The following is a 14,774-nucleotide window of genomic DNA, read 5'->3' on the forward strand; positions in this document are numbered from 1 at the left end:
TTTGCAGGAAAAGGGAGTTTTTGACTGTTGTAATACATTGACAAGATTTGTCCATGGTGCATAGAGGTCATCATCAGAAGTTCGGAAAGTGAATGACAGGACCCTCAGAACTCGAGCTGGTACTTAACTGATCTATCTGCCAACGTTAATGATATTAAAGAAACTGTTACGTGCATGACAGGGGTTTTGGACACTGATCAGGAGTGCACGTACTGAAGTGCTACGCTCTGTCCACAAGATGGCGACATTGAACCGAACATTAGTATTTTTGTTTTGTGTCCACGTCTTCCTGTTTATGTATCTTGAAAGAAGCAAAACACAGACACTATAATTACTACATGTAGTGGACTGCGTGTTTGCACTAATGCAGTTCTGTACCAGGTCCAACACACACTTTTCTTATGTAAATAATATATCAACACAAGCCTCGAGTCATTTACCGGAAGTTTTAAACCGTTGCACCTAATGATCTGTCATGTGATCTCGGAGGCTGTTGCTGAGTCTGCACTTGTTGGTTCTTCAAGAGGAAGGAGTGCAGTGTGTGTAAATGACACAAAAAAAGGGAAAGGACGTCTTCTCAGCATAGGCATTACTGGATTTGTTTTTAAGGTTATGATCAAACTAGCTAATTGTTCATGATCAGGTGAGTCTTGATCCGTGGACACAGGACCGCAGCAGCGTGGACAGGCCGACGAATGTCCACTTTTATCCATCTGAGAGAGTGTGAAGCTGAGAATACTCTTGACCCGTATTTTCTGCTGACTTAAATAAACACAGTTGGACTATTCCCTGACGTCTATGAAAGTCAATGTGGGGCCTGCCCTGTCCTCTTTCTTTCGCTCTATCTGCGAGCAGAAATGGGGTAGTTCTGGGGGCTATGTGGTCATGGCCCGCTGGAGGGGCACAAATATGTGCTGAAGTCACCACTTTTAAGACGCTCTGCAGTTTCCTCCCAGCTTTCTCAGGAAACCAGAGGGTAGGTAAGGTGCTTGGCCAATATTTCTCCTGACTAGAAAGACTTCCTGTTTTTTGGGGGGGAGGAGGGGGTGGCTGGAACTGTGTGGAAACACTCACAGAGCCTCTCTTTTTACTGTGATTTACGGTAACATCCCGACGAATCTTTTCAGAATATCAGAATATGATGACGTTGCTTCCTGCACCGCCACTTGCGCTCCTGCTTCATGCTGTATTTTTAGACTGAATCGGACAAGAGCCTTGATGGCAGCTGAGAGTTAAAAAAACCGAGAGGATAAAAATCTAAGACTACCTCAATTATGGACTGGAGATAAGTGGCTATCTTAGGTTCTGGCTGTGGTGGCAGCTGGTTCCAGGAATCACGCCCCGAATGCTGTATGTTTGGATTGTGTCCTTCCTGTCATAAACGAGGGAAAGGACACTTCCCATTAGATTGTCTCTGTCAGCGTTCTGTCATAATAATAAGTCCTCTCATGTGCCATCTGTAATCTGACTCTTGATGAAGGGAGTCCCAAACTTCTCCCCGTCCTCCCAGAATCCACACTCAAGTCCGTACTCAAATTCCACATGAGTAAGTAGAACATGTCCGACATGTCCTCCTGTGTCCACATCTGCAGTTTTGCTGGAAGTTGCGCGGATCTAAACAGACGATGAATCACATTCAGAAGAACAAGGAACCAAGGGACCTCAGGATCATCGGACAGTCATGCAACGGAACAGAGATACACATCGCTGAAAGGAAGATTTCAACATTCTCCAAATCTGACTAATAGAAAGCACATTTTGTTATTGTCATTAGTATATGATGACCCCTACTCACAGTGAATAATAAATATATGATGAATAAACACATGCTAAACAACTGAATTTCCAAAGAACACCATAAAAGGCTGTGTAAAAGACAGTTCCCTTGGTTGGTGATTGTAGGGGAAAACAGACTCTCTCATCTAGTGAATTATCTGGTTTCTGTGGGGCTCATCTCCAGCAAAACCAGCCTCTGTCAGCAGAAGGCAGGATGCAAAGCCAGGAAGAACGTCCTTCCTCTGTCCCAATCCCTCTGGCTTCTTAACTCTCATCCCGCTACACACTGCTCATCTCTTTAACATCACACATTAAGGGGTTTTGTTTGCCCGAAGAAAATCATCACGCTGCCGTCTGCGAGGTGCCAGAACTATGTAACTATGACGAGGATCTGGGTTGAAGATGTGATTGTCACATCTTGCTGCTGTCAAGTTGTGGATGGCCGGCTCTGTGGCAGTTTCAGTTCCACGGCATCAACAGGTTGACACATGGTGGCAGAGATATCGTCTGTGAAATAAAAACCTTCATGTTCATTTCTCATAATTATTGGTTAAATACTAAGAGGTACAGAGCTTGTGAGATGATTTTGATAGCTGCCTTTAAATCCAAGCTCAAAACTTACATTTATCCTACCGCCTCCCATGATTTGACCTAATTACGGTTTAATCATGTGTTGGTCGGTCGTGCTTAAATTTCTGTCTCACGCTTAATGTTTTTTTCTTCTTTTAAAAATATTCGTATGTATTTTAACTTGTGTTTTTATTTTAGAGGCTGTGTCACTTTCTTTTGAGAAGTGCTCTATAAATAAATATAATATTACTGTATTATTATTGTTGTTTTTATTATTATAGATTCAAATAAATATACATAGGTACAATAAATAAAATCATAAATCTGAGTATAAGAGAAGAAGAAGTTAAAGCCTTATATCTTTTGGTCTTATGAAGGATTCTGTGGCTCCTCATGATGTCAGTAATAATATACACACATTTCATTAATTGAACAAAACACACCACAGCATCAGCTGGCATCATGGGATTAAGTTAGCATCAGTGATTTTAAAGTCCCCTGTGATTCATTGTGATACACGCACATTTAGAGAAGTGAAACCAGATCACAGGAAGAGGCCACATTGACATCACTACTCATGTCGCTGCACATCTCAGTGTTTATGTTTACTCTAGCTTTTACATACGGGTCTTGTGTGTGTTCTTTTGTATTTTCTGTCCACAGAGCGTGCCAACCCCTGCTGACACAAACCACACACTTCATCTCATCATTATCCTGAATAAACATCCATTGGTGCTTCAGCAAACGCGACACAAAACACTTCCTGTGTGACCTGAGGATTTTTTCCTCCTGGGAAAGTCATTATTAAAAGGCACCTGGTGTTTAGAGCAGCAAATATAAAAACTGTCATTACATGGGCCATTCATTTCACGGCGTGGTGAGTGGTAAAATGGACGTTTATATTGAGGAAGTTGATGACCCATTTTCAGCCGTCAGTTGACTGTGGCAGGACGAGTTCACGGCAGAGGAAATGTAGAGCCTGCTCTTTCAAAAAGAGATGTGTCAGCAAAAGTGGAGCTTTCCTCCCTCGCTTAGGTCCTTCTATCCCCTTACTCCTGCATTTCATTTTAAGATACTTGTTGAACTCTGTGTTTAGCTGTTTACCCTTGTTATAGTTTTATAATTTGAATGTCACCCGGTGTTGTGGAGGAGGAAGGATAAAGTCATAGATTTACATTTATTACTGACAGTAGAATATTTGGCTACACTCATTGAGCAACAAAGGATCTTTGCTTCATCTCAGTCAAGCCCATTTTCTACCTTCTGCAGCTTTCGCAGACGACAACCACATGTTTCAAATGAAGTCTCATATTTCACTTTTAATAAAATTTATGCTGAAAGATATTTTGTTTCAGCAAACAATAACAATGCAAGCTGACAACTTTCACCGTATACTTCCATTTGGCCTGTGAGAAGGGACTTGATTAATTGAAAATTAAAGCTGCAGTAAATACATTTTTGGCCAATTGAGAGCAGCAGTGACAAAAATATATGAGGGAAATATCTGTCTGGCTTACTATTTTCTAACTAATCTCTGTATTGCCAAAAATCTACTATTCTATTCAGACACAGCCCACCACTAATATGTTGGATTACCAAACTTCATAACAAGCAAATTCTACTGGAGAAAGAAAACACCCAAACTCAAATTGATCACACTACCACACTGTCACCCAGTCCACATATCACATGGAGTGATGAGACTTGGGCGGTCTGCTCCTGTTTGCCAGATCTGGGCCACAAGAAGGCCATGGCAATACCGCATGTTAACCACAAAGGTGCCAAAGGTGGCCCATATTTGTTTTGTGCTATTTGGGCCATTCACCATTTACCACATGGCCCACCTATTTGGTGGGAAGTAACGAAGGGCAAATACTTTGTTAGAGTGCTCAAGTACATTTTTCAGGTATCTGTTATTTAACTGAGTATTTCTTTTTCTGCGAGCTTTTCATGTTTACTCCCTAAAAATACACACATTTTACATAATGGAGCTCGGGCTTTCAGATATCAAGACAGATTTCTACCTGAATGGAATATAACACTTGTTCTGTATCTATCAAACACAACATATGTTACACGGCGTAAAGAAGAGGGAGACTCATGCACAGAGAAGAGGCACAAATATGTCCGTGAAGTACATGGAAGAAAGTAAAGAATTGGCCCACATTAGTGATAATGTCCATAACATCTCAATGTGAAGCAGAGCAACACATTTCCGTCCCCGGCCTTATTTACATTTAGAATACTTCATTAAGTGACATTTGCTTTGCACAGATACAGCACGAAAACCTTAACGTAAAGAGGTACTTGGGATTACTTATAGGATATAGATAATTTAACATCTCTGCAAAAAAAAGAAAACTTAGCCACATTTGCTATTTAACAAGTGGGGCACGTAAGTCCGGTGATTCAAATTGGACTCCAAACGGTATCATCCACACCACGTTTGGAGTTATAGGCTGAAAACATGGGGTGGGCTTCCGGACACTTGGATGACACCACATGACCAACAGTTTGTTTCTGGTGTTTTTTTTACTTTTTAAGAAGTGGTCCCCATTTACTTCAGCTGTATTGGATTTTGCTGCAACTCTGTTCCCACCTCAAACTCCCAAAAGTGGGTTTGGGACTCACACCCTTCGCCCCACCCTCCATCGGCACAGCAGTGGGTAGATGATCAGTGAATTTTCATTTTTGGGTGAACCATCCCTGTCGGGCTAACATTCATTTTGCACAGGAACCCCACTTCTTTACCTGAAGTGGCCCGTATCTCCGGTGACAAGTCAACAACTGCAAACCTTACATCACCCAGTGGAGTCATCCAAACCAAAGGAACGACTCCTGGCCCCCAAAGAAAAATTCATTCTGTGGTGTGTGTGTGTGTGTGTGTGTGTGATGTAGAGTATAGAGAACAGACCACTATTGTCAAAGAGTGTGCTGTATGTTTTTTGGGGGAAATGTTCATGACCCACTTAAATTGAGCAGGACTGGTGATGTTTTCTTCCACGTGAAGAGACCGCCCCTCTCCCAGTGGAAATGTGCGGACTGTGAGTTGGTCTGTGTGCGTCAGGGAGGGAAGGGGTTAACCCGGGCAGCTCTCAGCAGCAGTCCCTGCTTTCTGTCCGCTGCATTGAGCGGAAAACATCTGACTCCTGCTTCGTTTTCCCGAAGCTGGCTTTGATTCCTTTTTTTTTGTGTTACTGCTCACTTCGCACCGGGGGCCGCGGAGGCATCACGGGAACCACACGCGAAAAAAATCAAGCCACAAGCAGCGAGTCCCACAAGACGGACAGCAGGAGCCCACCATCCCTCCTCTGCGCGCATTCACACAGGTACCGTGTTTGTGTTGTGTTTTACCATCCGTGCGTAAACTTGGGATTCGTTCGTGGTGCGCGTGCGAGATCCGCGGTGTGACTCGCACGTAAGTTTGAGAAAGTTGAGTTTCAGCCCTCGAACCGACTTCACCGCGGCGCATCATTCCAACTTTATTCGCTGTTTCTGTCTCATCAGTGACTCAGATCCTGGGTCTGTTCCTGTCTCCGCTGCAGAAATAACAAACACTTTCCCAGTGGGTTTGCCCTTTTTCAAATCACTGCTTAAGCCAAATAACGTTTTTTCCCCCTTTAAAATCTATTCTACACTTGTGAGTTTGAATGTGCATCTGATCTGATATTCCAGTTGTGTTCAGTGTGAAAGTGCTGGCATGCTCCCTGTCCACAGTGGGCCTGTGGTATTTCACCATCTCATTCACTCGCAGACTGAGTCATTCCCTGATTTCCTCCAGATGTGCACTAGTTTACGTTTCCTGACGGCCCTGGATTGTGACATTTCTGCCTCTTGCTCTGCAGCCGTTCTGCTGACAAAGAAGAATTCCCACTTGTTCCTGTAGCCTAAGGTTTTCTTTCTTTTTTCTGACACTGGCTGGATTGCTGTTAAACAAACAAACCTTAATGCGGGAGCTGGGAAGGCCTCTTGTTAAAAAAAGTAACCCTTTAACTAAAATCTGCAATGAAGTGCTAACGCTTTGCAGATTTTTATTATCCCTTTCCCCCCAGTGAGTGGGACTCGGACACCACTGCCCTGACTGGACGAGTGCAGTCATGTGTCCTGATCGTGTAAATGGAGCATCAACAAGTGTTTACGGTCTTGTTTTTTCACGCTTGCTTACACTGCTTCTCTCCCTCAAATTAAAACTGCCACCAAAATATAAAATGAAGCTTTTATTGTTTTACAACTCAGCTGTACAATAGCTGCAATCCAAAAAAAGGTGATTTCTCCATTACAAAAACATTTCCAGAAACACTATCTCCTCAGCCTTGGTTTTGATTTTACAGTTCCTGCATAATTGTATAATCCTAGTATGCAACCTAACTGGGAAGCCCTCGTTGACCTGGACGTTCACACGTGTTATCTCATCCTGTTCAGCTCTCATTTCCTTTATAACTCAAATTAATGGCCTGCTGGATTCATCCATCATGAACAACCGCAGTGTTTTTGACAGTTGTTCTGTCTTTTCGAGGAAAACAATCCAGAATTTGCACGATCACACAGGTGCATTTGCACTTTCTCATGATTCCACGTCGCCATTGTGTCCAGTACAATGAGAGCTCGTATAGGCGTCTTCATAATGACAACATTATGAGTAAATTATCATTCCCGAGGCTCCAATTTCTGTTTATAGTTAGCTGGGCATCACGGGACCTCTTGCTTCGCTAGCGTAAGATTAACCTCAGGTAATTGCTCAACCTTTGCCCACTGACAACCTTTGGTCTCGTCCCACACTACTCACAACCTCATTCCACCGGTAGTTGAGCCAGGGTAGCCGGTGGATGTGGTGTTGAAGGTATGTACGTCCCTTGTGCAGAGCAGGACTCGTTTGTGGCTTATTTTTCCCAGTCTGAATTTGTGTGATTGTCAGCATTTTCTTGTGATGGTTTTATTTATGAAGTGAGCAAATGGTGATATTGAAATATCAATATTGTTGAGTTTTATCGTAGCTAGGAAGAAGTAGGTGAATCTGTGACCCATGCCTTGACTTCCCTGCACATTCTTTTGTGGCCGTCACTTAAATTGATGATATTATTGTGGATGTGCAGATACATATGATTAGCATGTCGCTTGTTCGAGCCGCAGCTTTGCACAGCTCACTGGATTTTTACGGGGTAATGCATCACATGATGTGGCCGTATGATTTGCATAATGTGTTTTCCTTTGTTCATCCCTCGCATCTGCAGTGATACTGACTTATTCCATGTGAGATAAATAAAGAGTTCAGTGATGTGATTCATGTACATTTATGAGGAGGTCAGCGTATTTCGGGAAGTTTACTCCTTTACGAGGCTGAACAACTTGCCCAGCTTGTATAAAGCTGGGTTAAAGTGTGGGTTTTCTGTGCTTGTGTCCGCATGAGGCCATGATGTTTTATTGGTCATGTGTTCTGTTATGCATCTCCCTCTGAAGGATGTTTCTGAGGTTGTAAATGTTTACTGTGGATTATTAAAGGAATATGATTCTGAGAAAATTAGCTGCACATCACAAAAAAAGTATTTTAATTCTAGTTATTTACAGTCCAACACCAGGAATTATTGCGTATTCTCCCTTTTCTTCCTCACTTCCCATACTGTCCCCACTTCACTTTTTTCTCCAGCAGACAAATAAAAAAGAGAAGCATGTGTGGGTGTTGAGTCATCTGCTCCCTTTGACCTCACTGCCGCTGAGAACGCCTCTGTCCGCTCTACCTTGCCTGACCGTCCACTCGTCCAGTGAGGCTCACTCCCCGCCATGTCAGCCGAGGTGGCGAACAGCGTGCCCGTCCCTGCCGATGCCGGCGCCACCTCCCCATACGCAGGCTCGACCTCCAGCACTCCGCCGGCCTCCCCTGCTTCGGCCACATCCAAGGTCCCGTTCAAGAGAGAGAAGAAGAAAGGTGAATGGTGAAAGAAATCACACTCATGATCATACCTTCTTCTATTTTAAACTAAGATCCGACAAAAATCCCACTTGTCTTGATTTTTTCTTTTTAACAGCTCCAGAGAAGACAGATGAGTACCTGCTGGGCAGGTTTCAAGGGGATGGCGTGAGGTACAAGGCCAAACTGATCGGCATTGATGACGTCCCAGAGGCCCGGGGAGATAAGATGTGCCAGGACTCCATGATGAAACTTAAGGTGCAGCCTGAGACATTGCTCTACTAGCTTTAAGAATCCTAAAAGTATGAGGAGAATGGATATATAAAGGTGGTGTCTGTGATGTTTTCAGTTAATCGTGACATCCGTTTGGAGGGTATCATAGTCAATTAGAAAAACATGCACATATCCTACTGTTACCTGCATTTGAAAAATGTTGCTGATTCAATTCCAAGCCTGCTTCCCACATTTGGAACCATGTTTGCTGATGATGTGGTCTTCCTGCAGAGGGCGACATTGTGCAGGAACTTGCAGCACTTCAAATCTTCTCATGCTTGGTTTGCTTATATGTCTTTTAAAAACCCTTTTTATTCCAGGGCATGGCAGTAGCTGCCCGGACCCAGGGTAAACACAAACAGAGGATCTGGGTCAACATTTCCATGTCGGGAATAAAGATCATCGATGAGAAGTCTGGGGTGAGTCTGACCGTTTCCCTCCACGTCTCTCAGATCAAACACTGGAGATCCTGAGATTTTGTTTTCAGTGTTAATTTACACTATAACCTCCTCACACAGGTGATTGAACAAGAACACGTGGTGAACAAGATCTCCTTCATCGCCAGAGATGTGACGGACAATAGGGCGTTTGGATATGTGTGTGGTGCCGAGGGACAGCATCAGTTCTTCGCCATCAAGACTGGACAACAGGTAACACTCAGTGCCAAACACACAGCCGATAAACTCTGCTGACCTGGGACACCGCAACACCGCTCTGACAGGACTCTTGTGAATATTATGAGAAAAGATCGGGGAAGGAAGAAGGAAAAATGGGGGGAAATGGAAAAGGAAAAGGAAACAAAAGGGGGGGGAAACCGCACTTACGCCTGTGCACACACATAAATGAATTCGCAAAACGAAATTCCTAAAATAACCGCAAAGTAATGTATGAAAAAAATAACAGCCCACCAAAACAACAACAAAAAGTGAACGTTTAATGTTGAACTGTTTTAAAAAGGATTCAACATAGTTTCTCATGATAAACACCACAGCACAATATCATGTATTCCCACTCTGTTACAGGCGTTTGACTCTGTGCTGTCTGTTATTTTCAACCCCAACAGGCAGAGCCGCTGGTGATTGATCTGAAAGATCTCTTCCAGGTCATTTTCAACGTCAGGAAGAAGGAGGCAGAGGCCTCACAGAAGGTGAGCGGCTCAGGAGCTTTTCACTTCACACTGGAAAAAGTTGCTTTTTTTCTTTTTTCAAGAGTTGGACAGTGAGAACATTTTCTTTCTGAAAAGCTTTTATGTGTTCATGTGGGAGGACTGACGGGAAACACTGTATATACCTCAACACTGCCTCTCTGTGCTCTCTCAGGGAATCACATCTTCCCATGAGACGACATGAATGACACACGGCTCAGGAAATTACGAAAATAAGTACAATCATTAACAGTCTACTTGTGTTTACAGGGTGAAAATGGCACTGGGGTGGTTGAGGTAAGCTCTTGGAAGAACTTGATTTTCTTCAAATAGTTCGCTCCCTTAATTCAACCTTAATTTCATTTCTGTTTTGTTTCAGAATGGAAACGATGCCTTGTTAAATATGGAAAGTCAAGTAAAAACTACCCAAGTAAGAGTTCCTGCTCTGTTTTAAAGCCCAGTATGGATGAACGTATCACTGTTATGGTGGTTTTAGTAGCTGGATAAATACAGTATGTTTCTGTTTCTTTTTGACATCCAGCCAGTGGAGCAGCTTGACCTTTTTGGAGACATGTCAACCCCCCCAGACATCCAGGCTCCAAATGTAAGTGTGGTGCCTGCCACAGTGTCAAATGTCCCCTATATCCACCACGTACTGGAATTATACTGTATAAACAGTCTTATACTTACTGTGTGTTCTTTTAACACATCTGAATCATTACAATAGGGTTTTTATCCAGTGTTTTCTCTATAGCAAGAGTTTTTAGCCAGCAGAAAATAAGTGATAATATTGATACAGTAGGTGCAATGGTAGAAATCAGTTTTGCTATGTGCTCCACTAAATAATCTCAGCAGATCATTCTTTTGTTTGTGTCTGTGTGAGTAAACTCAATTCTTAAAAGATCTAAGTTTTGTGTTCAATATCATTCTTATGTATAAATTGGCAATTTTAGGATTAGGGCAAACAACTTTCTTAAGAATTGAGTTTATTCTTCATGTTTACCAATCTCATTGTTGTTCATCAAACCTTTTAAAGCTGCTACAAGTTGAATTTAAAGATGTTTTCAGACATGATATCTGGAGAAGGTCTTCCAAAAAGGGGTCCGGACTTTCTCCGGTGTTCAGCGTTTGTCTGAAAGCAACTTAAAACTGAATATTTTTGTTGAATTTGGGGACCCCCTCAGGTCAATACTGGTATTGCTTTTGCAGCACTGTTGTGACAGCACTCCTTCTTGAGTTTTAAAGGGATAGTTCAGTTGTTAAATAGCATACGTGGCCCAGTTTTCTTTTTTCAGAGTTGTTAAGTATACTATTTACTTCATTTGTATTGGATTTGGCTTCCATGCTGTTTTGTGGACTCAAACACTCCACCCCTCTATTGGCATAGTGGTGATTTTCATTTTTGGGTGAACTATCCCTTTAAGGTCAAGTTGCTAGTGCTGACTACCTTGCTGTTTTCGACAGTATTCGGTCACTTAAATTTCCAAGCTGGAAGAAAGTAAATTCCATTCCATCAATTTCAAATTAAGACTTATAAGAAATATTCAGGTAGCAGGTTTAAATCTTAACATCCTCTCACACCATGTGATTCGCTTTTCATTGTGATAACACATATGTTTACCTCCTTTTTGCAGACATGATTTATAAATCCTTTTTTTTCTCTCCCACTGTCCCTCACATGTTAACCAGGACTCAAATGATATTCTCTTGCTGGACTTTTCCGCTGAAGTTGACAGCAATCAGAATTGCATAAAGGGGAGCTCCTTTGTAACGTCCTATGATCCTGACCATGGGCTGTATTCCCACACAGAGAATCCATTTTCCTCCACCTTTGGTTATTTCCCAACTCCAGTCAGTGACCCTTTCAAAGACGACCCCCTCTCTAAATCACCTGATAATCCCCAGGTATTCCTCTCCAGCAGTCACCTAAACGGCACTGCTGGCGACACTAGTCAGGCAATTATTAACGGTCCTTCGAATGGAAACTCTGAACACCTTAGTCAGCAGATGAATGGGTTAACCAGCAAGAATATGATCCTTGCTCTCAGTAACGGACAATGGCCACTAGGGGGCAAAATATCTCAAGGCAGCACCACTACCATGATGGACGGAAATGACTCTGGAGTCCTCTCGACCAAAAACCCCTTTTTTGACTCATCTTCGGACACGTTGCCCGTTACTAATGGCGTAACTCCTCACCCGCAACCCCCTGTGACCCATAGCAAGGACTCAGTTGTCATAAGCCCCCCTCCGCAGAGCTCTAAGGCCGGACGAGGTCGACGGAGTGGAAAGGTGAAATTTCATAGATGAAGTATAGCTGCATGTGCAATGCCTGAAAATGGAGTGTCTGTACGTATTTTTTTTTTTTCAAGAGAACAAAAATAGTAGTTGCTAACATCTCTCACTGAGCAATTGGGTGATGCACTGATGTCAGACAGGGCGTGTTATGCTGGAGAATGCATTGGCAAGGCCTGTAATTTCGACCTGCGGTTAGGGGCCTCGTTGTTTGGATCCGTTCTGTCTTCATGCATGCTCAGGTGGTCACGTGCTTCTCTAACTGGCTTTGGTGAATGACACTTTAACTTTTAATCAACTTCTCTCTGTTTCCTCTGCTCACAATCCCTTTTCTAACATTCATGCTACAGTGAAAAAAACAATGGTGAGTGAAAAAGCATGCGTTTGTATCAGTTTTCAGGTAGATAGTATATATTTCTGACATATACATATTTATAGTAAAGTATTTGTTACTGCGGTTTATGAGTAACCATGTATATTTGCCATGTTGCTTCATATTTGTGTTGTATTTTATGGGACTAGTCTGCATCCAGTGACCTGTTTGGAGCAGAGCTGTTTGCTGCTCCTGCTCCATCTGAGGGTTCATCTGGCCCAAGTGACTTTTTCAGCAGTGCACCTGCCAACTCCGCTCCCTCCTCCTTAGCTGCCCTGGGTAACACACAAGAGGGCAACTTATGCAAATGTATTTCCCAGGCTATATTTTTCATTCCCTCTTAATTTCTATATTCGGTTCTTTCCTCATTCAGGGAATCTTCATCTAAGTCCTCCAGCTACCACAAGTATCCCTGCTGCAGGCATGTGGGGAGCCCCCACTACAGCGCCCTCCATGTTCCAAATGCCAGGAATGACCGCTCCAGGCCCTCTGCCTAACTTCCCACAGCCGTCGGCCTTCGGCGGTCTACCCATACCACCCACAGCCTGGGGCCAGCCAGTGCCATCACAGTTTGGCGTCCCGCCCCACGCCTGGGGCCAGCCTCCACCACCTGGCCAACTCGGAGCTCCAGGTTGGGGTCAGCCTGCAATGACCAATCCTTTCCACGCAGGCCAGTTCTCTGCGATGGGCGAGCAGCAAGGTCCGTCGCGCCCCCCTCCCAGGCCACCAGTAAAAGAGGCCCCTCCAAAGGTAGAGAACAGCGCCTTCACAGCTTTGGACCCTCTCGGCGATAAAGAGAAGAAGTGTGGAAAGGACATGTTCAAGGACTTCCAGATTGCCAAGCCTCCAGCCATCCCAGCGAGGAAAGGGGAGCTCGGGACCAACTCTGCTCCGGCCCCCATCAGCAGTGAGCCAGGGTCTTTCGATCAATACTTTTCCAATAAAGTGGGCCTGGCTCAGGATGTTGCAGATCATGATGACTTTGATATCCAACAAATGTCAGCAATTAATGGTAAACCAGTGGACTAACACATGGAGATCAACTGTACCAGTTGGTGTTTGAATGACCCTTAGATTTGTCTCTAATTTTGTCCTCTGTTGTATTGTGTTTGCTCAGATGTCCCCAAACCCGCTCCTGCTCCTGCTCCTGCTGCAGCTCCAGCTCCAAGCTTTAATGCTGGGCTCCTCGATGCCTTCTCCTCGGCCTCCATCTCAAATAACTCAGCACCAGCCCAGGGACAAGGCCTCAATCAGGACATGTTCGATGAAGCATTTGGGTCTCCAAACCCGAGTCTGTTCGGGGGGCCGCCTGTAACTTTGGTACGGAGATATTCACCTAGAGTCATATTTATACAATAACAAGCAGCTTGTAGTAATTATGTTTTCATGTGTCATGTTTTACTTTATCTTACAACAGATGGCCACTGTTGGTCAGACATCTGGTTCAACGGCTGCTTTCGGGGATCCCTTTGGAAACCCCTTTGCTTGACCGCAACTTTATTGCCAGGTAGGTGTTTTCCTAACTTCTTATCTCACTTCGTCTGCTTTAGTTGGTGACAATTTTCACAGTTTTCTTTTCTTTTCTCACAGAGGATTAAATGGAAAACGGAGATCTTCACGTCCCACCTTTGGGACAATCAGCCCGAGACAATGCCCGAGACAATCCAACAAACTCTTTTCCCTGATGTTTTATTTCTATCCAATCAGTAGTGCCCTTATTTTTGAAGACCACTGATCTGAGAAGTAAATGTTGTGTCATGATCTGCTGAAGATAGAAACAAGGTGTGTGTGTGTGTGTATGTGTGTGTGTGAATATATGTCAAAAGAGGCTCACTGCTGAAGCTGTGTGTATTAAAGAAATAAAATAATTCAACCATGATGCTGCAAAGTGGTGACAACTTCCTTGTTTCCCTCAGATTGAGAAAGTGACTCAGCAGCTAATTGCTTTCCAATTGGCTTCAGCTATCAGGCAGATATACTGCTAATGTAAGGGAGAAAAACAATTACGCCCCTACATGGTATCAGCAGGTGGAATGTAAGTGACAGTGTAAAACAATTAGCAAAATTTAATTCAATTTGTATTAAACTTGCGCAGAAATGTGTCAAACACATTTACGTTCATATACAATTGAAATGAGGACCTGGCATGAGCTGAATACATGGAACCTGGTATGATTACTGGAAATGATGTGTGTTATATTAGATCAATTGGTCAGATGGGGGTGCCGTAAATAAGGATCCAACATTTTTATTTTTTAAATGGCTATGCCCCTCTCCCTGTGTCTGGCTGGCTTGAAATTTGACAGATAATCCAACTCAATGTTCTGTACAAAAAAGCTTCTTGGACAATAAAAGTACTCTAATAATCCAAATATCATCGAAAAGGCAAGGTTTGAAAATTGTTGGCCATAACTTACCTTCTCTTCAACAAATCTTGG

At 43.3% G+C, this 14,774-nt stretch overlaps 1 protein-coding gene across 3 annotated transcripts; it reads left to right on the top strand.

The window, feature by feature from the left end:
• The first annotated feature begins 5,027 nt into the window (after positions 1-5,027).
• dab2 (DAB adaptor protein 2) lies at positions 5,028-14,215 on the top strand. 3 transcript variants are annotated; one of them, XM_053447706.1, is made up of 15 exons: positions 5,028-5,675; positions 7,991-8,269; positions 8,370-8,509; positions 8,845-8,943; positions 9,043-9,174; positions 9,588-9,671; positions 9,939-9,965; positions 10,048-10,098; positions 10,210-10,272; positions 11,358-11,960; positions 12,486-12,615; positions 12,710-13,348; positions 13,454-13,656; positions 13,754-13,843; positions 13,927-14,215. In XM_053447706.1, exons 2-14 carry the CDS (start codon positions 8,125-8,127, stop codon positions 13,823-13,825), a joined length of 2,388 nt encoding a protein of 795 aa, XP_053303681.1. In that variant the 5' UTR covers positions 5,028-5,675; positions 7,991-8,124; the 3' UTR covers positions 13,826-13,843; positions 13,927-14,215. The 3 variants fall into 3 exon arrangements, with proteins under 3 accessions (XP_053303681.1, XP_053303682.1, XP_053303683.1); XM_053447707.1 differs by having other exon boundaries at positions 7,994-8,269; XM_053447708.1 differs by lacking the exon at positions 11,358-11,960 and having other exon boundaries at positions 5,145-5,675.
• The last annotated feature ends 559 nt before the right edge of the window (positions 14,216-14,774 follow it).

Source organism: Pleuronectes platessa, chromosome 19 (assembly GCF_947347685.1).
Source record: "Pleuronectes platessa chromosome 19, fPlePla1.1, whole genome shotgun sequence".
In the NCBI taxonomy this organism is placed as follows: Eukaryota; Metazoa; Chordata; class Actinopteri; order Pleuronectiformes; family Pleuronectidae; genus Pleuronectes; species Pleuronectes platessa.

Coding starts and splice junctions, on each gene's coding strand:
- dab2 (XM_053447706.1), top strand. CDS start 8,125: ATGTCAGCCGAGGTGGCGAACAGCGTGCCCGTCCCTGCCGATGCCGGC. Junction 8,944..9,042: donor TCATCGATGAGAAGTCTGGG/GTGAGTCTGACC, acceptor CTCCTCACACAG/GTGATTGAACAAGAACACGT. Junction 11,961..12,485: donor GAGGTCGACGGAGTGGAAAG/GTGAAATTTCAT, acceptor TTATGGGACTAG/TCTGCATCCAGTGACCTGTT.